The sequence below is a fragment of the Diplotaxodon limnothrissa genome, linkage group LG14 (assembly GCF_057381915.1).
Source record: "Diplotaxodon limnothrissa isolate DT_005_m linkage group LG14, D_limnothrissa_male_GT1.1, whole genome shotgun sequence".
NCBI lineage: Eukaryota > Metazoa > Chordata > Actinopteri > Cichliformes > Cichlidae > Diplotaxodon > Diplotaxodon limnothrissa.
This window is the reverse complement of record NC_140609.1, coordinates 5,119,783-5,144,308: the sequence shown is the minus strand read 5'-3', so window position 1 is coordinate 5,144,308 and position 24,526 is coordinate 5,119,783. Positions and strand designations below refer to the sequence as shown.

The following is a 24,526-nucleotide window of genomic DNA, read 5'->3' as shown; positions in this document are numbered from 1 at the left end:
TGCTACTTGACCTCTGTGAAGCATTGATGATTAGGATGGTAATTGTATCCTCATTACCAGAAGTACCCTACCATTAAGACCATGTCTGATGAGGCTTTAGTGGACATGCATCTCTCTTCTCCTGTGTCAGGTCTCTGCTGAATGTTTTTTGTTTCCTATTTTTAAGGACATGACTTTTAGGTACTTTCAGGTACTGTTCATCTACTGCAGATCAGTTTTTATGCCACTTCTTCTTTTACCATCCACTTGCTAGTTTCCTCAAATTTCAAATGTGTTCCACATAATGCCAAAATATCCCAAGTTTTCAGCTAATAGCTATTTGGTAATCACCTTTTGGGAGAAAAAATATTATATTCTATGCCCTTCAAACTGTGTTATTATTGATAAATATGTGATGATCATAGATTCAACTAAAAATATTGGGGAAAAAAGTGTTTTTCACAGTCCCCTGGTCCTCCCTTGCTATCGAACCTGTAGCCCATGCCGTCATTCACAGCTGTCATCTTAAGGCTGACGTTTCTCCACAGTCACAACCAGATTGTTACAGTCCCAGTCACAATTTAATGGTCTAAAACAGTTCTTAGTTTTGTGTCTGCTTCCTGGTATGAAATCTTTTTATCTTAGTGCAGACTGACCCTTAATGCTGACCTTTTGTGTCCAGCAAGTGCATCTTGGCCTAGCATTGGCTTGGTGACAGAATGATTATGGCCATTATGAACTCACTGGATTCAGACTCCCTCCAGAAACCCCTCTCCACACATGGAGCTCAGCTGGAAAAGCAGAGATGATGGTTCTCTACCACCTCACTTCCAAACAGGAAGTAATTATCATCTCCATGTATCCCATTAGAGTCCTATTGTGTTTCAGTCTGGTGAGAGGCAGAGCACTCAATGTGGCCCAAGCAATAATTAACTCCAATGATGACTGCTGCTATGCTTTGACTCAACAGAACTCTGACTTTTTGTCATCCTGGCTATAATGCTAAAGAGAACCCTTAGCTACAGCACTTTCAGAAAGACATCTACTGTTGATGAAATGTGTTCCTCATTATTGTAAATTTAAATATTATTATGAAATAATACACATAAACAGCTCCATTCAAAGTGCGATGGATGTCTCTTCTAACAAGACCAGGTTTTCCTCAGAAAGTTTCTCAATTAACTTTAAAGTCCACATCAGTTTTGGACACCACTCAGACAGACAGAGAGTGACTGAAGGGGAACTGGGAAGGGGAGCAGAGAAAATTATAGAGTCCGGCATTGTTTTGGCCAAGTTACACACCAATTGACTAAAAGTGATACTGTACTGCAGAAAGTCAACACCAAGTGAGAGTGCCACCTAAACGAGGATCTCAATCCTAAAGAAAACCTGTGGAGTTAGCTGAACCTTTGAGTTGCCAAGAGGCAGGCAAGAAAGTCATTGTGCTGTGAGTTTCTATAAAAAGACATGGGCCAGCATTTTTCCTGAGATGTGTGCAAACCTGGTGACCAACTACAAAAAAAAGTTATTTTTTGTTTATTCACTCTGTCTAATGAGTCTGCACTTCGGTCCAAAAACCAATATACTCCCCCTTGATTGAAAAAGCTTGTTACAATAACATGTATTTTACCTTGGATTTAAACTCAAGTGTCTTTTCAATGCTGATAAGCTCCTCGGTGCGACTCATTTTCCGCACCCCTTCATTACACTCTTTTACAATCTGAGAAAGAAACAAAAATTAGAGACAAAGAAAAAAATGATTTACCCCATAAAACAGGAAAAGACTAAACATAAATTCAAACTGTCCATAGTGTTATATTATTATGTATGTTGTATATATTGCAACCCCAACTCTATAACATTTTAATGGAATTAAACAGAATTCAAATACCTGCAGATCTCATAAACCAATATTTTAGCTACAATACAACACAAGGAATGAAATAAGTATAAAATAAAACATTTGACTATTTCATGAAAATATTTAATCACTTTGAATTTGTTACATTCTCTAAAAAGTTGACAAAAGCCTGAAAAAGTAATGCTAAAAAGAAACAAGGGGAGGAACATTTTGCAGCTAATTGGTTTAACTTGCTGTAGACAAGTTAGCAAAAGTAAAGATGTGATTCACCAGTTTCCACAAAACTGGCCGTCCAAAAAATATAGTTTAATACTCTAAAGCCTAACATGTTGCTGGTGTCAGACAGTTATTTTGCAACATTTTTTTAAAACATCTGTAATGATTTTAATGTGGCACCTTGACTGGGATTACTGTAATGACCCAAATATCAGTTGTTGCTTTCAGGAACCATTGGAATTTTACTATTGCACCAGTGGTACAAAAGTTACTGTACTAGTTTGACCTAAAAGTTCTATCGTGCAAAGAGCATTATGAATCAAAATTTGAAATTTGTTTTTTAAATGATATTCATTGTATCCTTCAGTCTAAAAACAAGAGCGATCATCTGACTAATGGGAGCTTGCTTCAAAAGCCTGCATCTCTGACAATATGAGGCCTCATTAGTGATACTGGCAACCTTGCACACCAAGGTATATACAACAACATATGCGCTCATCCAGATAATGCCTTATGTGAATTGCATTTTAAAAATGCTGAACTGCTTACTGTAGATATTTTTAAAAATCAAGGTTTCATCGTATAAGAGTCTAGATTTACCTGCCTGCAGTCAAGACTTCTCACTAACTGAAAACACTAAACATAATGAAACAAAATGGGAAATAAGACCTTTTGATTGTATCTCTTAGGATTTTATATCAGACAAGAATGGGAAAGCATTCTTCTCCTCAGTTCCCATACATTTCCAGACTGTTGTTAAAAGAAAAGTCGATGACGCTACACAGTAATAAACCTTGTCAAAACTTTTTCGAGACATCCCATATGGAAAAGAAATAGTAAAAACTTATATGTGATTACTCATGAAAGTGGCCACTTTCATGAGTAAATCATATAAGGCTTACATGATTTACTCATGAAAGTGGCCACTTTCTCATTACTTTCATACATTGTTTTAGTAAGTATCCAAAACATACAAGTTTCATTATATAATTTTTCAAGGGATCTTATATCTGTTTTCACTCTTGTATGCTTTTCATACAAGTTTCACACAAGACAGATACAAACTTTATAAGATTTATATATATCTTTTCCATATGGGATGTTGCTGCCACCAAGTTCAAGTTCAACTAAAAATGTTTTTAAAATGGGGCAGTAGTAATAGTGTCATAAATCAATTAATTATTAGAAAATCAAACGCTGAAAAAGGAAATAAAATGAAAAATGTTGCTCACCTTCTCCAGTTCATGATGTGCTTTTATGGCATTTGCTTCCCTCTCTGAGTTTTCTTCAGCTTTTTTCAGAATGTTCTGTCGAAGACAAAGTGGTCATCATCATCATCATCATATACATTTTCTTTGCAAGCGTTCACTGCGTAAAACGTTAAAGGAACACTTCAAAATCACATCAGATTTCACTGGAAAAAAAGAGCATGGTAGATAATGTTGAAATTTAAAGTCAGTTGGGATAGAAAGGACCACATCATTTGATGGAATGTAAAACTATTCACCTATAAAAAGTCAAACTGAAACAAAAAAACAGCAGGCTACTTGTGATGGTCCGTTTTGAGTTTTGGGGATGCTTAGTGGTTTCTAGTTTTGATTATCTTTGTATTATAGTTTTTACATTTTGTACTGTTGTAATTCTGACCTTTTATTATAGTGTCATTGTTATGTCCCAGTTATTTCTGCACTGAGTTACCGCAAGGTTGTTTTTATTTCCTTTTTGTGTCCCCATTCTGTCCCCTCAGTCTTGTCTCTTGTCTCTTAGTCTTGGTCTCTGTGTTCATTACTTCCTGTTTTATTTTGACATCCCTTGTTCTGTGTGCATTCAAAATGAAAGATTCTGAGGTCTAACCTGGAGGCATTGGATGGAGTGAAAGATAATGTCCTAGAGGTTTTCTACTGTATTCAAGTAAGTGTGGGGGCCAGTCAATAGTATCAATTCCTTCATCCTCCAGGAACTGCCCGCATACTCTAGCATCATAAGACAAGGCATTGTTGTGCATCAGGAGAAACCCATGAACCACTACACTAGTGTAGAGTCTGACAATGGGTCCAAGGATCCTGATAACCCTGGACCTCAAGTTGCTTTTGCCTAGCCTGTAGGGGTCTGTACGTCCCTTCAATGATATGCCACCCCAGACCATCATTGACCCATCAAAGTGGTCATACTGAATGATGTTATAGGCAGTATAATGTTCTCCCCAGCTTCTCCAGACCCTTTCACATCTGTAACATGTGCTCTGAACAAACCTGTTCTCATATGTAAAAACCACAGGGCACCAGTGGTTTGGCAATACCAACTGGGATCCAGAATTCTGGGTAGAGAGTAGAAGGGTCTACTACAGGATGTGGGGCCATCAGGCCACATTCATGAAGTCTGTTTCTGATTGTTTAGAGACATTCACACCACTGGCTTGCTGGCTTATCCTTGAACTCATCCTGTGCCTCCTTGCACAGAGGAACAGATTATGGTCCTGCTGATAGGTTGAAGACCTAGAGCAGGGGTGGCCAACTCCAGGCCTCAAGAGCCGGTGTCCTGCAGGTTTTAGATATCACCCTGGATCAACAAACCTGAATCACATGATTAGTTCATTACTAGGCCTCTGGAGAACTTCAAGAAACGTTGAGGAGGCAATTTAGTCATTTAAATCAGCTATGATGGATCAAGGACACATCTAAAACCTGCAGGACACTGGCTCTCGAGGCCCGGAGTTGGCCACCCCTGACCTAGAGTAACTTTCTGTTTTCTTATGCTACAAGTAGTGGCACTGGCAAAGTGCAAAAAATAGTGAAAAAACAATCAGGAAAAAAATGTCAGTGGCTTTCACCTTTTGAGGAATTGTCTTGTTACACATCTAGTGAACCTGTTGTTAATTTGATTAACACCAAAGCAGCTTAAACTGTTTAAGAACCCCTTGTTTGTGTGTTTGTTTGTTTGTTTGTTTGAGGTGTGTGTTTATGCAACACTGTCTTTGGAACAAAATCATGGTCCCCCATGGTACCTAAGCCTACCTCAAAGTATGAACAAGAGACAAATAACTGAAGTCTAACTGACTCAGATATTGCCCAGATTAACAAGGTCCACGTCAAGTTTTCAGGAAACAGGACATACTGATGAGTAGTGGGATAGGGATACTGGAACAAACCATACATAACTGATAACACAGAATGAATTGGTTGTTACTATGCCAGCAAACCCACTGAGGGAGGTTATTTACAACGCATATGGGAACTGTGGATGAAGTGAGAACCAGCATTCCTCACTGCCACCTGCTCCTGGATCACTGTTTGGTTAGAAATAACCAAACAGCATCAATCAGTCCAACTCAGTGTGTTCCTTCTTCCTAATGTTGCTCTCACTTGGTATTACTACGTCTATCACTACAGCCGTCTTATTCTGCATGTCTACCACTACTATGTCCAGTGGTTAGCCACCACCATTTTCTCTGCCTGTATCTGGAAGTCCCACGGGATCTTAGTTCGGCAATTCTCCACTACCCCTGGGGTGTCTCACATTTTGACCTCGGGACTTCCAGGCCATATTCAGCACAAACACTTCTGTATACTATGCCGGCCACTTGGTTATGGCGTTCCATGTATGTTCCTGCCTGCTAGCATCTTGGACCCTGCTGTTATGTGCTGGATTGTCTCAGGGGCATCTTTACACAGCCTGCACCTGGGTTCTTGCCTGGTGTGATAGACCCCAGCCTCTATGGATCTTGTGCTCAGAACTTGTTCCTCTCCTGCCATGATTAGTGCCTCTGTGCACTACATCACTCCAGGTGGCCTGGAGTGATGTCTCCTTCACTCCAGGCATACAGCGTGATTTCGTCTAGCACTCCAGCTTTGTCCAGCCACTGGTGGGATTTCTGGATGTCAGCCAATTCCTCTATCTGCCAGTGGTACATACTGTGCAGGGGCCTATCCTTCCATGATGGTTCCTCCTCTTTAGGGATGGGTATCGAAAACCGGTTCTTGTTGAGAACCGGTTCCCACTGTTTCAATTCCTTGGAATTGTTTGCCATTTTTGCAAATGATTAAATAAATAAATAAATAAATAAATAGAAGTAAATAAATATAGGCTTTTTTATAGTCCATCCAGGCAGTGCACAGGTTGGTCTGGTTTTATGGTCTCGAGTGACTGCTTTATCTATCAGTAGATATAGCTTTGCCCCTCTGGTTTTTCTGTCTATTCCTTTCTGAGCCATATAGCTGTTCATCTTAGCTGCTACAATGACAGGATCTTTCATGTAGTGTTGAAGCAGGTCTTTAGGGTTTAGGACTGTCCTGCCTTCACTTAGCCAGTCTGGGTATGTCTCATCCATTAACAGCTGGTTCATTTGTTCTGCCAGGTGCAGTTAACTTCTTTAGACCGTAGATGTACATGTAAGAACTGTCCAACTCTTCAAGCTGTCCAGCTCTTCATGCTTGAGTCTATTTCTTGGATGTCTTCTCATTATGATGGTTACTTAATCCTGTTTAGGGAGGTTACTTTGGTCTGTTATTAGCTCCACGGGCCACTGAGCATTGTTATTATAAGTTGCCGCCGTCTCCGATATGCTCTGTCACCACCCTTGGTGGGGCTGTTCTCATATTGTTCCCCTGCCACTGAGAGCACATCTTGGATGGTTCAGTGGAGTACAGCTGGTTTATGCTCCTGGCTCCTGGAAACAGCCTACATACCAAATGAAAAGGATGGGCATGGCTCCAGACAGTTCTGTGATATAAAGGTCATTTGAGGTCAGCTTCAGTCTGAGATTTGATTTAGCATTCAACATGCTTGTCACAAATGGAAAAAGAAAGTGCATGGCTTTCCCTAAAGTATTTACTGGGCAGCTGTGTCCAAAAGTCCAACCATGTCTGATTTCTGAAAGGGGACTTCAGTGTCTCGTCACAAGACAGTTCTATTAAACTCTCCTGCTGAACAACTGTAAAATCTTCAGACATGTCAGATGCTTTGATGCTGATGCCGTTTCTCATCCAGCTATTCACTTCTGCTGTCCCTGGAAAATATTTACTGAACTGTTGTCTGAAAGAGACAAAGAATGTATTTTTTTTGTATGTAATTTGTATAGTTTTTTTTTCTCTCTTATTTCTTTTCTAAATGTACTTGTATATTGTTCACATGTTGAAATAAATTACCAACCAAACCAAAGAGACAAAGAATGCAACAATGTTGTCTATGACTCCATTGGCAAGGTTTAGGTTGTTGTCAGACAGGAAACTCTCCAAACTGGGGACAGCTGCCTTTTGCTGCTCTACACACCCCAGTTCCTGCATCCTACTTAAATTCAGATATTCAAATAACCTGTCTTAGGAAATCAGCCACAAGCATCTGCGCCCATGGCCTATGGATCACCTTGAACTTAAAAGACTGGAGAGCCAGATATCACTGGTTGATCCAGGTATTGGCATTCTTCATGCGATGGAGTGAATTCAGCCGGGATCTGAACAGAGGGTAAAAGGGTTGCCCAGGAGGCAATAACGAATATAGTCGACTGCCCATTGCATGGCGAAGCACTCCTTTTCCACTGTACTGCCCCCAGCCCCTTATTCAGGCATCAGTAGGCAGAATGAAAGGTAGGGAAACATTAGGACTGTGGAGCAGGCGTTCCCCATAAAGAGCCTTCTTTACTTGCACAAACCCTGCCTGCCACTGCTCTGTTCACTGGACCAGATCTGTGAGGGGCTGGTCAACTAAGTCGGGCATGAACCACCAGTAGTAACCAGCCAGCCCCAAGAGCCATCTCACCTCTTTTTTGGTCTTGGGATGCAGGCAGAATGTGAAGGCTGCTGTTATTTCTATCTGAGGGTGTATCTGACCACTTCTTAAGTGGTACTCCAGATACTGTACATCTGGTCGTCCTACTGCACTCTTCTTTGGGTTGGCTGCGAGCCTCAGAGACTCCAGGACTGTGGCTACTCACATACTCTGGTCAGATTCCACTGGTGATGATAACGTCATCCAAGTAGATGGAAGGATATGCATAATGACACAACAGCCATAAGGCATTGAAGGGTGGTTGGGGCTTCAAACGAGCCGAACAGAACTGTGACTTATTTTTACAAACCGTACAGAGTGCAGAAGGCTGGTTTTTCCTTGAACTATAGAGGCAAGGTAATCTACCAGTAGTCCTTAGTTAAATCCAATGTTGTGAAAAAACAAGCAGTGCCAAACCGATCCAGGACCTGGGGCATGGAGTAAACGTCAAACTGTGACACTGTCACTGGCTGCAGCTGCTGTCATTGCTGTAGTAAGGACCCAAATGCAGACATTCTGAGGGCAAAACTAGGTTTTAAGGCTATTGAGGCTAAATAAAGATGCAAAACAATGACAAGAGGTCACTAGGAAACATTAACTGGGCATGAACTAAATCATTAAGGATGTGACACATGAAGCAAGGAACATGAAACTAGAAACATGAAAACCTGGAACACGTAAGGAAGATGAACAGATGATCTGACAAAGGGGTGAGGAAGACAGAGACAATATATATCACTGGGTGATGAGGGAAGTGGAAATACATGGGAACACAACAGGAACAAATTAGACATAATGAGACAGGGGAAGCATTACTGCACACATTTAGCACAGGACGAGTGACTGTCAAAATAAAACAGGAAGTACATGAACGCACGAACATTGACAAGGACACACAAGCTTGACAGTAGAAATGGGGATCTACAAAACATGGAGGCATATAACAGATTCGGGGAGACAAAGGATGAAACACAAGGTGAGGAAAATGGGAACAGGTGAGGGAGATGAAACACAGAGACACAATTAAGGAACCGAGAAACAAATAGGGAACACAAACATGAGACGGAGAGGGAATAAACAGAGACATGACAGGGAAAACATACACATAGGACATGACAGACTCTCAGAGGAGACACAGAGATGAGACAAAGACATGAAAACATGAACCAGAAATAAAAATAATCTCTGAGGGATGAAAGAACTAACTCAAGACTAATCTGTATAAACTTGAACTTAAAACATCTTCATGATGCAACGGAAAGAATCACGAATACAAAATAAACTAAAAATGCTGGGTCAAAGACCCAACACCCTGACTGACACCTCATTCACCTACCAGTAGTCTACACAGAACTGTATAGACGTATCTGTCTTCACCACAAGAACTATGGGGGCTACACAACATGCTATGTGACTTGTTTTACTCCCAATTTTAGCATTTCAGCCAATTCTTTCTGACGCTTTGTCTAGCAGGCTAAAAAATTCCAAGGAACTGAACTACTGGAACCAATTCTCGATTTCCATCCCTACGTATGGATGGATGGATGGATGGATGGATGGATGGATGGATGGATGGATGGATGGATGGATGGATGGATGGATGGATGGATGGATGGATGGATGGATGGATGGATGGATGGATGGATGGATGGATGGATGGATGGATGGATGGATGGATGGATGGATGGATGGATGGATGGATGGATGGATGGATAGATAGATAGATAGATAGATAGATATAACAGTGTTGGTAAACTCACCTGAACAAGAAGCTTGAGCCTTGTAATCCTTTGAAAAGGAAGGATGAGGAAAGATGTAAAGGACAGGCCCTTGACACATGGATGGTTTTCTAGTGTAGCCATGGTGTCCCGAAATTGCTGGTTTCCGTCTCTGGACAGACAGTCATAATCAGAACTTGGACATTCAAACACATTGCTTATTTGAATACTATATGTTCTCCATATACTATATGTTCTTCTCCTTATCTCTATATGTGTTGAGAGATAAGGAAAGTGGCAGTGCAGCAGTATGTCTATGACATGTCTTTGGCCTGTACATATTTAATGGTAGGTTAAAAGGAGGTTCTTTGGAGAGATTCATACTAGAATCAAGAGCAATCAGCTGCACCCTTTAGGGTTCATAAAAGCAAATCATTAGCCTCCATCTCAATCTGTTCCTATCCTTTTTTGCATACCCACTTTCTGCATATCCTTCTTTACTACATACAGTACATATATCTCCTCTCTCGTCTTCTGCTATTCACCCTTCCTCATTGCAAAGCATCTTTCCAAATCATTCAATCTGAGGTGCCCCTCTGATGTATTCATTTCCAATCTTGTCCATTCTCATCACTCCCAATAAAAATTTTAACATCTCTGCCACCTCTAGCTCTTTCTCCTGTCTCTTTTTAGTCATATATAACCAAAAGAAATATGGCCCTACCAAAGATGATACAAATAAGGTCCCTATATGGTCACTAATGACATCAAACCTTTAGTGTCCACCTACATAAAATCAATAACTGCAGCCTTTAAATGCAAAATACTAAACGTTTGAACAAGAATGCAAAATAAAAAATAACAATACATGGCTAACACCAAACATTGTGAAGAAAAAAAGCAGTCTTACATGCAATTAAATATGAACTGCCTTTTGCATGAATAAAGCAAATAAAATTATTTTCCCATGAAACTTGTATATGAAATGAAACCAAAATTAGATATGAGATAGGCAGAAAAGCTACAATACAAACAACCCACAATCATTACCTATCCAAACTGACAACATTTGGAGAGCACATTTTGAAAATCACTACAATGACATACATATGAACCCCGTTAATTAAGACAATGTAAAAACACTTTCAAAAAAGTAAGAAAGAAACCAGAATCCCCTTAAAAATTTCCCAATTACCTGGAAAGAAGTGAAAACAAAGGAAAAAAATTAGAAGCTAGAAAGGGATTAAGCCAATAATCTGGGTTTTATAAATTGGGTTAGGGGTTAGGTTAGGTTAGGTTAGGTTAGGTTAGGTTAAATTGAGTTTATTAAAGACTTTTCTTAAAGACGTGTAAGCCAAAATCCCTCCTGAAACCTGGTGACCAACTACAAGAAATGTCTTTCTATTGTACTTGGCAACCAAAGTTGACCCAGTCATGTTTTGCTTAGAGATTAAATACTTATTTCAGTCAATGGCGTGCAAATAAATGTATAACTTTTATGTAAAAGCATCTTTTTTTTGTTGATATTTTGTCTGTCTCTATTAAAAATTTATTAACAGATTTCATTTATAAGCAAACTTACAAAATTCATCAGGCATCAAATAATTATTTCTCCCATTGTACTGGTCATACCCAACAACACTGTGCATTTTCTCAACATTTGTCATTACAAAAACTTGCTTAACAGAGACTTAAAACATTAACAGATGATATTTATTTTAAAACTTTCTCTAATTCCAAGCATGTATTTATCATTAACAGCAATGCTTACAAAAATAGCAGGAACTATATTGTGTTGTTTTAACAGAAACAAAAACACTATGAAAAATGAATTTTTAAAAAATATAAGTGTAAATAAATATAAATTACGATCATTCATATTTTTCTAACAACAACAAAAAAAATGACTCATACAACACTCCATAATTTAACTATTTGTGTATGAAGAAGGCATATGAAATATAATACTCACAAAATGCGTCTGTAGTTCTTCTCCTGGTACGCCTGATTAATGACGTATGTGATAAACACATTGAAGTGTTTTGCTGCATGGTAATAAACAATGTCACACACATCAGGAATCAAAATAGACTTCTCAATTCGGTGTTCAAGATCCATCAGGAACCTGAAAAAATTATGAGATTTCTATAACTCAAGCACATTGTGTGGCTAAACTTCACAGTTAAGACTTAATAAACTGATTTTGGTTAACATATACTGTCCCACCTTTCACTGGCTTTCATCACTTCCTCGATGTTGGAAAACAGAAAATGCATGTCGGACTGGCTTAGCGTGTTCACTAAAACAGGGTTACGTAGGAAATGTGTCTCTAAAATTTCCAGACTCTTGTAGTAGGATGCCTCTGAAGTGACCAGCTCAAACATGGCCTAGGGACAAAAGGAAATTTCAATACAGTATAAACAAATCACTACCAGGGCAGCTGTCTTTTAATTTGTTTCTCAGCAGCATTGTCAGTCTGTCTACCAGTTGGGCAAATAGTCTTTACTTAGTCCTTTCTAACCATTGCACTTTACAGTGTGTTTTTACTATCTAACCATTCACACACCAGTTCTAGTGGTTTGCTTGGGAGCAACTTTTGGGTTCAGTGTCTTGCCCAGGGCAATTTTAACTTGTAGAAGGATCAAATACCAAATGACCAACACCACAATTAATTGATTATCCACCTTATCACATAAGCTATGGTCTACACTGAAATATTTTAGTATCACTTGGTACATTCGTCTATTTGTATGCCATTTATATGTTTTGCATGCACACATATGCTAAGATCTCTTTATTAAGTGCCTGTTGTGATTGAGTCTGCTAAGGTCAAACGTACATATCGTTACACTTCCTGGAGCTTAGTGTATTTTTTCTAAAGGATTTCCCAAGTTTATGACTAATAAAGTACACTAAACATAGTGGGCCAGTCCTTTTAAATTTTAAATGCAGGTGTTTTCAGTCCCATTGCCACAGGTGAATAAAATCAAAACCTTGGATTAATATAGCGAGTTCATAACCAGCTTCATGTGACTGTTTATCCTGATTGTCATTGTAGGGTAAGTGAATTCAGATAACAGACACATAATCTAGTTACACTTAACCCAGTTTGCAATAAAGGTCTCTCGCCATACAGTCTGCCTTTACAAACATTTGTGAAACAAGGAGTTGTTCTAAAGACGTCATTGAAATCAAACATGTTACTGTAATAAATAACGTTACTCAATCCAAATAACTTTTTGGCATCACAAAATTGCTCACCTCTTGCATTATAATTTCTTTGTGCGGTAACTGAGTAAGCAGACCGCTTGCCTGCACAGCTTCCAGGTTCTGCCACAAGGTCAGTGACTGAGCACTATTCCTCAGCTGCAGCTGTAACACTGGTGGAGACATTACACCAGAGTCTGTCCCCACAGTCCCTGCCTTGACCCCAGGAAAAAGGTTGTCACGCTGACGCCGCTGCTCAATCTCCTGCTGCTTGGAGGTGTCTCGGTATTCCTGGTACAGGAAGGCTAAAGAGTCAAAAAATGATTAGTGCGCGTTAAGTATGCATATACAGCTTATTTTTTCAGTGGCTTCAATTACCATTCTTTCATACGGTGTCTAGACAGAAGGCATACACTATTGTATATGGATAAAAGTTCTGGGTTAGTCAGTTAAACTGAAAATGTACTTGTTTCTTTAGTCTCATTGCCACAAGTGTATAAAATCAAGCACCTAACCATTTAGTCTGCCTTCACAAACATTTGTTATAGGGTTGTTTTAAAGAGTTCACTGAATTTGAGTGTGGTGCTATAATAGTATGCCACTGTTAGAACAAGTTAAAATTCCATCACTTCTAGATGTCATTGTAAAATGAAATTGGTTAGAAACCACAAAACCTATACTATAATTCAGTTTTAGCTCAACTGACCACTAAATCAGATAAAAGGTCTGCGAAATCAGATAGAAACAGTGAGGATAGATAGCAACAAATAAAACTGACTTTAGAGTTTTCCATTTAGGGTGGACAAAGGTAAGTGTGTTAATTCAGGATCAAATGAGTTAACACTTGGGAGTTTGGGGGCATTTATATAATTTACAAACAGTCATTTAGAAGAGAGACCTTGTGTTTAATAATCCACATTTCACTTTTAGGTACAGTTGAGGATAGGGATGGGTATCAAAACCCGGTTCTTGTTGAGAACCGGTTCCCACTGTCTCAATTCCTTGGAATTTTTTGCCATTTTTGCAAACGATTCCCTTATCGATTCCAGTCGCCCCGAATGACGTCACCACGTTGTGGAGCGTCATTTACCTGGCAGGAAACACGGCGGCTCAAACGCTCAAAAGTTTGATTATACTTTACGAGAACGGATGACAACAGGGCAACTTGCAATACTTGCAAAGTAGATATTTCATTTAAGGGGGGAAACACTACGAATATGCAAAAGCATTTGCTCACAAAACACGTGATAACCTTAAATGAATGTCGTGTTTTTAATTCCGCTCCAGACTCGTGAATCTCAACCCAGCACCACTCAGGTACCCGAGTGGTGTCCAGAAAGTCCAGAATGCTGTTTATAGAAAACATGTGCTAAAGAGTTTTTTCCTCAGCAGATGTGTGAATGGGGAAAATCAATTTGAAATGTGCAGAGACTGGTGGTGTACCAGGGGCTTCTGTTTAGGGCTACACTTCACTGTCACCCAGCTGGCCTAATGTCCCATCTGCTTGGGATGGCTAACAGTGGCTAATTTACAGTAAGTTGTTCCCCTGTGGTAATTTGTAAATTTTTTTGAAAAGTCGATTTTAGCAGTTATCTCAAAATTAACTGTCATATAGTCTATCGATCAATTCACTGGTTGTGAGGTGCCAGTGCTAATCACCATTCCACCAAAGATACTTACAGATTAAATAAAAATAAAACCAAAATATACAGGAATTGTTTTTGGTATTAGTATGTGTCGGTGTTTCCAAATAATCAATAGAACCACGATCCAGAATTTAGGCAAATATTTATTGAGAATGGGGTGTCTAAATTACTTTGTGTGCATGCTCTTTGTATTGTTATATTATCAAACTCTCATGACATTTTTTAATTTCTGTGTAGGTTCTCAGTCATCCGGGCCTTGATAGTCTAAGAAGTTTGGAAGAAAGTGACTGGACTTCTTTAAGTTTTGAGAAGACACCTCTCATCCAGGAGGCTTATTCAGTTCTAAATCAAATGGTGGAGAGTCCCAGGTATTTAAACCCATACTGGGTGTTGTCCCTTATCACCAGAAGTTTCAAGTGAAACCATTGTGAGATATTGTCTCCACCTTTTTTGTGACCTATTGAGGACACCTGACCTAAGATGTGAGTGCGGTTTGAGGCGCCTGGGAAATGATCTCAAAACTGCATTGTAGGTGGCTGACAGTTGGTGTCATAACAAACCCTCGCTGTTTAATGATGGTTGTTCACAGTGGACATAGATGGCTCCTTTTAGTTTTCAGTCCAAAATGTGAACACTGGCATCCTCAAAAGAATGACCTTTATCCTTTAGTTGCAGATGTACAGCTAAGTCTTGTCCTATTGAGGTGGCTCTTCTATGTTACATCATGCATTTATAGAGTGGCTGTTTGGTTTCTGCATTAAAGAAATGTAGTGCAAATGTGCTGCACTGCACAGAATACGTTATGTTGCTTAGTTCGTATTTTTTAGTTTTGTCTTTGGATTGAACCAGTTTTTCTCTGAGAGTGTAGCTGGATCAGTTTGTCTGAGTATCCTGCTACATGAGTGACAACAGTGTTATGTTATGTCATGTTATATTATGTTATTCTGTTTTTCTCCCTGCTTGGGGTCTGACCTTTTTTCCTGTGCATCTTTTCTGATTCATCACAAGTTGTTGTTCCTGGTGGTGATGGGAGTGAAACACTAGATACCAGACTGTGTGGGGGGCTTCTGGTAAACTCGTTAAACAGTGTTAAGGCTTATATGCTCCTCAGTGCATTATCTTTTGAGTCTTCCCTGTATCTTTCCTGGTGAACTATGTTTCTATCTACTGAGTTGATATGATATGTGGTGATACCTGGGTCAAAATCAAAACCGAAGAAGTAGAAAAACTGGTTCATTCCATGGATAAGTTTTAGAACTGAAGAAAACGTTTAGAGGTGAGACGTCTTCACAAAACATAAAGAAGTCCATTTACTTACTTTTCAAGCTCCTTAGAAAAACTTAAATATATACTAACAAAATATTAATAGAAACTCTGGATAATTAAAATTTGTTATTAATAATTGGACTGGTTGGTTCTTATATAGCTCGTTTCTATTCTGCTTGAGCATGCAAAGCCCTTTACAAATTCACACATTCACACACAATCAATCCCAAACCCAAACAATCATTCAAGCACTATTTTTCCTACACCCAAGTGCTTTCTATCTAACATTCACACACATTTATACTTGAGGAGCATATCTTCAGAGACCACCTTGAGATTAAGTATCTTGCCCAAGTATACTTAGGCATGCAGACTGGAGACTGGAGCAGCCAGGGATATAAACTACCAACCTTCAAATTATAAGATGAACCTCTCCACATCCTGAGCTACAGACACCCCAACACAGCTAAACTGTGCTTCTCACAGGTGGGCTGAAAGTTTGCTGGTGCAGAAATTGGAACATGTTGTGTAATCTTCCTCAGTCATATACTGCAGATTACTTTTGTGGGTGTAGAACTGGACTTGAATTACATAAGAGCAGGGTGAAAGTACAGTCTCACACATAGCAAAAATAAATGCACAGACTTTAGAGAAACATATGGTCTATGTGTACTGTATTGTTCCACTTCTTAGTCAATTTTCAGGCTTCCTCTTCTTCATTTAAGATTTAGAATTCTTTATTATATTCTTAAATGCTGCCATCATGAGTAAATTTCTACTAATCCCTGTAAAAATCATCCAAAGTGAATTAGACTGTGTGGAGTAGTCTATCAATCCAGGAAACTCTATATGAGGCACAAAATTGCTTAACCAGTCAGCGATCTGAATCTACATACAGGAAGATTTTATCATGCATATTATTGAATTAGTAAAGTGCTAGAGAGCTTACATGAATGGTGTGACTTACCACTGCTTATATTAGCCATAATATAGAAACAAATACAAAAGGGTTTTCTAGCAATAGCTCTGATGGTGGGTGTAATATATGCACTACTCTCACCCTTTGTCAAACTCACCAATATTTTTGATGATTTTGAGACTGTGGCAGATTGTCTGTGAGCATTCTCCATTTCTCAGCACCCTACGAAGAAAAAAAAGGACATACCTTTGTGAAGAGAGCGCTTATCTCTCGCTTTCTCTGGGTGTGTGTGTGTGTGTGTGTCATCACTACTAAATTTCAAATCTTTTCATAAGATAATATAATTCATAATATACATTCTTACAATGTGTAATTTTATTTTGTGAAAAAACAATAAGCATTTTTATCTTATTTATTTGTCTAATTTCTCGTCATATTATTTGCTTTCATCAGAATTCAAATGATTTTTAATTTTTTTTATAAATTTATATCTCTATTTCTAAAATATTTATATCTCTATTTCTAAAGTAATTTGATCTGACCTGTGGTTCATGTGGATATCCTGGTCTCCTTCAGAATTAGGCTGTTGTGAGTTCATGGTCTTCCTTCTGGTATCCTTCACAGTGCAAGCTTTAGCTGTTTGCTCAGAAAGCTCTTCTATGGCTTCACTGTCACTGTTGTGAGTCCAGTCCGTGCTCATTTCTGCTGTAAAATCTCTTTGCTGGCTGTATGAAGCAGCTGATATTTCCACAGTCCTCTTTCCTCCCACTCCTCCTCTTCTCTTATCCGCAGCATTCTGGTTGTACAGAGCATGTGTGCTACTGAACTCACCATTGCTTGGCAACAAATCTCTGGAATGATGAGGCTGCCGCGAGAGCTGAGGACTACATCTGACAGAAGAAAAACAAGAAACACACCTTAGAAATACATGTACAGAAGCCATTCACATCATCTAAAGCTTAACTGACAACAGCAAATTCTTAAATTTGTGTGCATATTTACTGGATATTATAATTAGGTTTTTTCATTATCACAGGAAAATATATTGCCCTTGTGCATGAGAAATCTTTAAATTAGCTGCTAGTTTATATAACTAGTTTCATGTAGATGTAAGTGAAGAAACTTGGAGAAAGACTTGGATTAACTTGGTCAACGTATTGTTAATTAATTAGCGAGGTGAGAATGGTTCAGGCATTATTGAAGGGCAAGATGAGAGAGGCTAAGGACAATTACTGGAGAAAGCTGGAGTGGAAACTCCAGCAGAATAGCATGACAGAGGTGTGGAGTAGCATGACGACAATCACTGCATCCAGGTCATCCAACAGCAAAGAAGCTGGGGCAGTGAGGACAAAGCCAATGAGCTGAATGTGTTTTTTAACAGATTCAAAACTGAGGTAAATGCTCACCCCTCTGACCTGACCTGTAGTCAGCCTGCAATCCACTCTCCCTCTGTCTCCACATTCCACCATAGCCTCCTGTGAAAGTCCTGACACCCCTCCCCCACCTGTCACTTTCACTCATGACCAGGTTCAGAGAAAAATGAGAAGACTCCACTCGGGCAAGTCTGCTGGACCAGACAAGGTGAGTCCCTGTGCCCTCCAGCTTTGTGGAGTCTTTCATAAACTGTTCATGATGAGTCTAAGTCCGCAGAGGGTCCAGTGTTGTGGAAGACATCATCCCTTATTTCTGTACCAAAAACGCCATGTCCCAGTGCCCCCCCATGGTTAGAGACCTGTGGCACTGACTTCCCACATCATGAAAACCCTGGAAAGACTTATCCTTGACCAGCCCCGACCTATCCGGTCTGTAAGTCTGATGTCATTAGCCATGTCTGGGCCCAAACTCCGCTGCAGGTCCATAAGTCAAACGAACACTGCAGCATTACTGAGAGTTAAAAACTGTCTAAATTCTTTCATCTGTAATAAAATGATCAACGTTCTGCTCTATCAGGTGTAACAATTAAGTTTAACATCCAAGCATCCATGAAAACGGAATTTATGACATTTAACAGAGTTAGAAGTTAGCAGGGAGTTCGCTTGCTAGCTTCCCTCTAAATATAATATACAATGAGGGATTTCTAAAACAAATTAAAACATACAGCTCTACTATCACTTCCAACATAAATGAAGACAGGAAAGTAAACAGCAGCAACGTTTGTAGGGTTACTGAAGTTGGGCTAGTTGGTATATAATGATGTGCTACGTGATCGCTAGCGCGAAAAAGCTATGCTAGCATAACATAAACAGTAAAGCTGGAGGACGAACGCTAACGAACAGAGGACTTTTTTCCACTCGATAAAAGTTAATGTGAGGGTTCCCAATGATTAGGAGCAAATGCAATCGCATGGCAGGATGCTGTAAACGGACCAAACGTCAGTCAGGAGAACCACAGAGATAATCCATCCACAATACGAGGTTAGTCATTAATATACTGCTGCTCTCCCCTTTCCTCTTCACCCGCTACACCACATACTTCAGCCACTGCACAGAGACCTGCCATTTTCAGACGTTTTCTGATGACTCTGCAGTGACTGAATGCATCAGAGAGGGTGATGAGACAGAGTACCGGGCTGTGGTTGGCTCCTTTGTAACGTGGTGTGAGCAGAATCATCTGTAGCTCAACGTAACAAAGACCAAAGAACTGATCGTGGACTTTAGGAGGAACAGGAACCTGTGACCCCTGTTTCAATCCAGGGGGTCGATATTGTAGAGGACCATAAATACCTCGGAGTACACATAGATAATAAACTGGACTAGGTTAAAAAAAAATACCACTGCACTGTACAGGAAGGGACAGAGTTCTGTCTATTTTCTAAGGCGGCTGAGACATCTTTGACGTTGGACAATGCTCAGGATTTTCTATTAGTCTGTTGTGGCCAGTGCTGTCCTCTATGCTGTTCCACACTGGGACATCAGGTTAAGGGTCGCAGATGCGAAGAGACTCAATAAACTGATCCGCAAGGCTGGTAATGTTGTGGGGATGGAGATGGACTCCCTTAAGGTGCTGTTGGAGAGGCAGATGATGTCCAAGATAAGTACAATGCTGGACCAACCACTCCATTACGTGCTGACCAGTCAAAGGAGTTCAGTGTGAGACTGAGATTACCCAAATGCACCACTGAATGACACAGGAAATCATTCCTGCCTATGCCTCCCTGTACAACTCCTCCATCTAATGCAAAGTACACACTGCAATAGTTAAACCCTTTGCACTTCATCTACAGTAAAAAATAACAAATAAAGTTTCACAGTTTACTTAAAACAACTGAATTGAAAAGGGGAAAAAGACATATTCTGACAATGTTGAAAGATGAGAAGTGCCCAATGACTGAAACTAGGACCACTGAATGAGATCAGTTCCTTGATCATTAATATGCAAATTATCATGACCATTGATCAACAACTACTGATCAAAGACCACTGATCAATGGCCATGACTACCATTCACAGAGGGTTGGGAAATGGCTGCAATCACAGCATTGTAAGATGGTGAAAGATGTACCCTTAAGCCACCTCCTTGATTCAGAGATGGTCTTTCCTTTTTCCCGTAAATGGCCTCCTTGACTCGACGCTCAAACCAGCGTTCCTCCCTGTCCAGGATTTGTACATCCTCATCATTGAAAGACTGCCCGCTGGCCTGTAGGTGCAAATAGACTGCAGAGTTGGTAGGTAGCTCTTCTGTGTTGTGCCATCCGAAGGTTGCTTGGTTTCCCCGATACATAAATCATGGCACTTAACAGCGTACGCTATATTACTCCGTTTGTGTTGGGGGACCCGATCCTTGGGGTGGACCAATTCTTGGTGCAGCGTGTTTTGGGGTTTAAACGCCACAGAGGGATAAATGCATCTCAACTGTTCTGATACTCCTGACACATATGGCATCACCAGGGGGTTTTTTTCCGCTTAGGCAGTGGTTGTCCTCCCCTGGATCGACTGGAGCTTTCTTTATGCGCCTTCCCAGCTTCAACAAAAGTCCAGCTGGGATAACCACATATTCTCAGGGCCTTCCTGATGTGACGTTCTTCTGCTTCCCTGGCCACTGTGTCTGTGGGGATGGTGTGCATGCTCCAGTGGATGATGAGAGTCGAACGTTAAATACTAATCCGTATGCGTAGGTTTATGGTACACATCAACTTTTAAATGTCCCCCATTAGTAACCTGGCACTTTTCATATTCTCCCTGGTGAACTTTATGTGTTGGTCCACTGAGTTAATGTGATCAGTGAATTGTGGTTGGTCCTGAGATTTGATTTTCACCCAGGTGCCATTACATACCTGAACCAATGACTTGGTGGTGTTCCAGGGTAAGATAACAAAGCCCTCTTTTTCACTTCTTCCATGTACAAGTTGGCCACAGTGGGTGAGATTGGGGAATCCATGGCACACCCATGTTTCTGTCTGCAGTACTGACCCATGTATGTGAACTACATACAATTTTAACCCACTTTGGCAAGGACTGCCTAAAGCTTGTACATCAGTATGAGCAAACAGCACATAAGATGGCTAATTGCAGGAACCACCTGAGAATTCAGCCTCAGATGAAGACAAAACAGGATTACTTCTAAAAGTCTGCAAATGAGCTCTTCAGTTAAGGACTTCCAGGCAACAAAAATCCTCCAGAAGGCACAGCACCAGCTGCTTAATGAACAGGTGAGACAAACAAATTTTACCAGAGAAGTGCTAAAGAAGAGCAGATCCGAGACTTTCTATGCTTCTAGATGAGAATACTCTTAAAAAGGTGTTTGAATTCATGGAGAAGGCTTGTTTAGCACAGCATGAGAAGTCTAAGACTAGGCAACAAAGAAAGTTTGACTTATTTGTTGTGTGTCAGAAACCACAGCAAAATACACAGAGTGTCTTCAACAGCCAGTAAAGTGAAAGTGGACACTTGTTTTCTTATCATAAAAATCTTTGTTTGTTAGTGTCCTTATTTTCTTCTGAGTTATCAATTTTCTCCTTAACTAGCTAGCATAAATTAATTTAAGTCTATTAGCCAACCAACCAAGCACATGACATCACTTATTGACAGAAGATGGCACTAAACATGTTTTTAAAACTTTAACTTTAAGCACTTATTTCTTAAATCCAGCTTCACAGACAGTGTTACATCTCTGTCAGTTTTTTAAGAGCAAGGCTCCATGATGTAAATGACATGTCATGTCATTTCTTTAAGTTTTGTGAAGAAACTTCAAAAGGACCAGTCGCTTTCTTTTCAAGCTCCTTAGATTATTTTACTTTTTATTCACGTTCGTCTTATACATGTTTATATTGCAGGTCCATTTTTAGTCACAAATGTAGGTGAAACGCTCACGTTTACATGGTGACAACTAAGTGTTACAGAGCTGTGCGTTAAACAAAGAATCAGAGTATCTGTGTAGGTTCTCAGTCATCCAGGTTATGGTAATCTAAGGAGAGTGGTGGTTTAAGTTTCTAGTTTTAAAACGAAATGGTGGAGTACAGATGGGACTGGGACACTTTAGTTTTGGAACTAAAGAAGCTTGTCGGATGAGAGGTGAAACATCTTCAAGAAATTTAAAGAAGTCCTTTACTTTCCAAGCGCCTTACAAAGAATCAAAGCAAAATAACAAACCAAAAAAAATGCATCAAGAATTATTAAAATTGAGAATTAAGTTTAAGCTGATGATGCTAAGATTCATTCACTGAGTTTCCCCTTCATACCAAAGTTATACCACCTACTATTAATACAGTATAAACAGTATGCTGTCAATGTAGGGGAGGGAAATTAGTGAAGACTGCTCATAAATGTGCTCACATCTTGCTGAATGGTCAGCTGATCACAGCCAATACACTGAAAATCCGATGGAGCCCACAAAAGAAATTATTGTGAGTTGTGATTTTTTTCCCCACCCTGAGCTGCTACAACCGATTTTAGGATTCTCCCACCTGCTGAATCCCAGTTTAACCCCGGAATGTACTCATGTTTCTGTTTAGGTGTGGAGGCAAAGTCACCATCTACAATGTGTTAGACAGAAAATAGAGCTGTTTTTTAAAGATTCTCCTTCTTTTCCTCTGCTATATATCTAATTCAAGCTGAGTGCATTTATTAGAAATAAAATTTACACGGAAACAAAGTTTGTATTCCCATGTACATATAGTTTATTATATTAATATATTGCAATGTTCAGTTAGCTTTGCATAAAAATAGCTGGTTAAAATGTCCTCTGAAGAGCTATTTTTTATTTTCTTTGAGTACATTTCAGAAACTTTTTTTTTCAGTTTTACTTAAGTAAAGAAATTGAATCAGAACTTCAATTTTTACCAAAGTATTTTTTAACAGTACCTTTACTTTTGCCACATCTACTTGTCTGGTATTTTGGCTGGTCCAGCCTCAAACAATGTTTTGTAAACGTGACTAATCCCATGGTTTAGCTAGAGCTTGCCAATGGCTGAGGAGATGATTCCTTGGAAGCCAGAGTCAATGGTACACGTCAGCAACCCTCAGGTGGGTTGGATAGAGGTAGCCGATGAAAAAGGATGCCCTCTTGCCCCTGCATGACCCCTCTGATGATTTAGCGCGGCGCTGTGGGGCAGCGAGGGTGACCCTTTAGACGCAAGTTACAATACAGGCCTTTTTACTGTCATATGTATGGTTGTCAAATGTCAAATGTGACTAAAAAGTCAAATGTGACTTTTTAGGTCAAGCCAGCATATCTGGCAGGTAATCTACTAATCAGAAGGTTGGTGATTTGACCCCTGGATGCTCCAGCATGGCAAATATCACTAGGCAAGATACTAATCCCAAGTTGCTCTCTATATGAATGGATGAATGAGGCAAATTGTATAAAGCACAATGAGTGCTCAGGTAGAGCTCAGAGCTCATTAGAAAAGGGGTATATAAGATCCAGTCAGTTTAACATCTTTGCATTTTCAAATCTTTTCTTAAAATGCACCACTTTAGACATACTTAATCAGATTATCTTACACCTTTCACCACATGAATCCTTTGTTCTTATTAGTAATTTCAAATATTATAAATTTGCTTGACTTGATGGGTATTTTTGTCTCTTATTTTTTAACTCTTCTGTCAACAGAAAACCTACACTGGGGAAGACCACTAAAAAACAAGCACTCAGGAACTTGAAGACAAAAAAAGGGCAAGTGCTCTGACAAAGGACAGAGGGAAACAGAGAATATATACAGGAGACTAATTAGGGAGATGGGGAAATACCAGGGAACAGAGCTGAAGCTAATCAGGGTAAAGAAATTGGGAAAAGTAAAACTGAACATAAAGCACATGAGGCAAGGAACTATCAAAATAAAACAGGAACTAATACCAAGACTAAGACACCTGAGCTTGACACACACAAAAGGGTAAACAGACACAAGACAAGACCGGCTGAACATGGGAGATAATAAAGGCAAAACACAGAGATGAAACTAAGAGACCAGAAGGGAACTAACAAACATAAAGTAATTTATGACTATATCAGTTACATAAAATAATACAATTGGAAACAAACAGAGATAGGAAAACTCATAAGTGCAAAGATAATTAATAGAATCTAGAAACAAATCCCACTTCTTCAATCAAAACAATAATGAATTAACACGATTCAAAAGTCAAAACAGAAAACTCTTGATTAACGACCTAGAACCACGAGAAGAACAAAGACTTAACTTTCACAGAGACTTGTGTGCTTATCACAGATATGATAAGCCACTAAGAGTGCCAGGTGTTAATTATAAAGCAGTGTACAATGTTCAAGCAAGCATTGTTATGTGATTGTTTGTTTTCTGGGTGTGTTTGGTTACAGGGTTGGGCAGTGAAGGCATGCAGACTCACCGTCTAGCCCCTGGCAACAAAGGTGACTTGTGGGGTAAGGGAGAATGAGAGGAGGAAGATCCTGCACTACTGGATGGACTGTGGTCCAAAGTAAGCCTGGTGGAATCTGGAAAGTTAGAAAGGTAGAGAGTGTATTTATAGATATAGTA

General features: G+C 39.6%; 1 protein-coding gene across 2 annotated transcripts in view; it reads right to left on the bottom strand.

The window, feature by feature from the left end:
* The window catches only part of ngef (neuronal guanine nucleotide exchange factor), a 35,961-nt gene that overhangs the window by 2,951 nt on the left and 8,484 nt on the right, over window positions 1-24,526 (bottom strand). The window contains exons 2-10 of one of the 2 annotated variants that reach the window (XM_085370875.1): window positions 24,378-24,483; window positions 17,118-17,465; window positions 16,733-16,797; window positions 12,799-13,049; window positions 11,764-11,924; window positions 11,510-11,662; window positions 9,580-9,709; window positions 3,289-3,363; window positions 1,610-1,699 (exon numbers count right to left, since the gene is read on the bottom strand). In XM_085370875.1, coding sequence (XP_085227001.1) covers window positions 1,610-1,699; window positions 3,289-3,363; window positions 9,580-9,709; window positions 11,510-11,662; window positions 11,764-11,924; window positions 12,799-13,049; window positions 16,733-16,797; window positions 17,118-17,465; window positions 24,378-24,483 — 1,379 coding nt within the window. The remainder of the gene's footprint in view (window positions 1-1,609; window positions 1,700-3,288; window positions 3,364-9,579; window positions 9,710-11,509; window positions 11,663-11,763; window positions 11,925-12,798; window positions 13,050-16,732; window positions 16,798-17,117; window positions 17,466-24,377; window positions 24,484-24,526) is intronic. The other variant, XM_085370876.1, reaches the window with a different exon arrangement.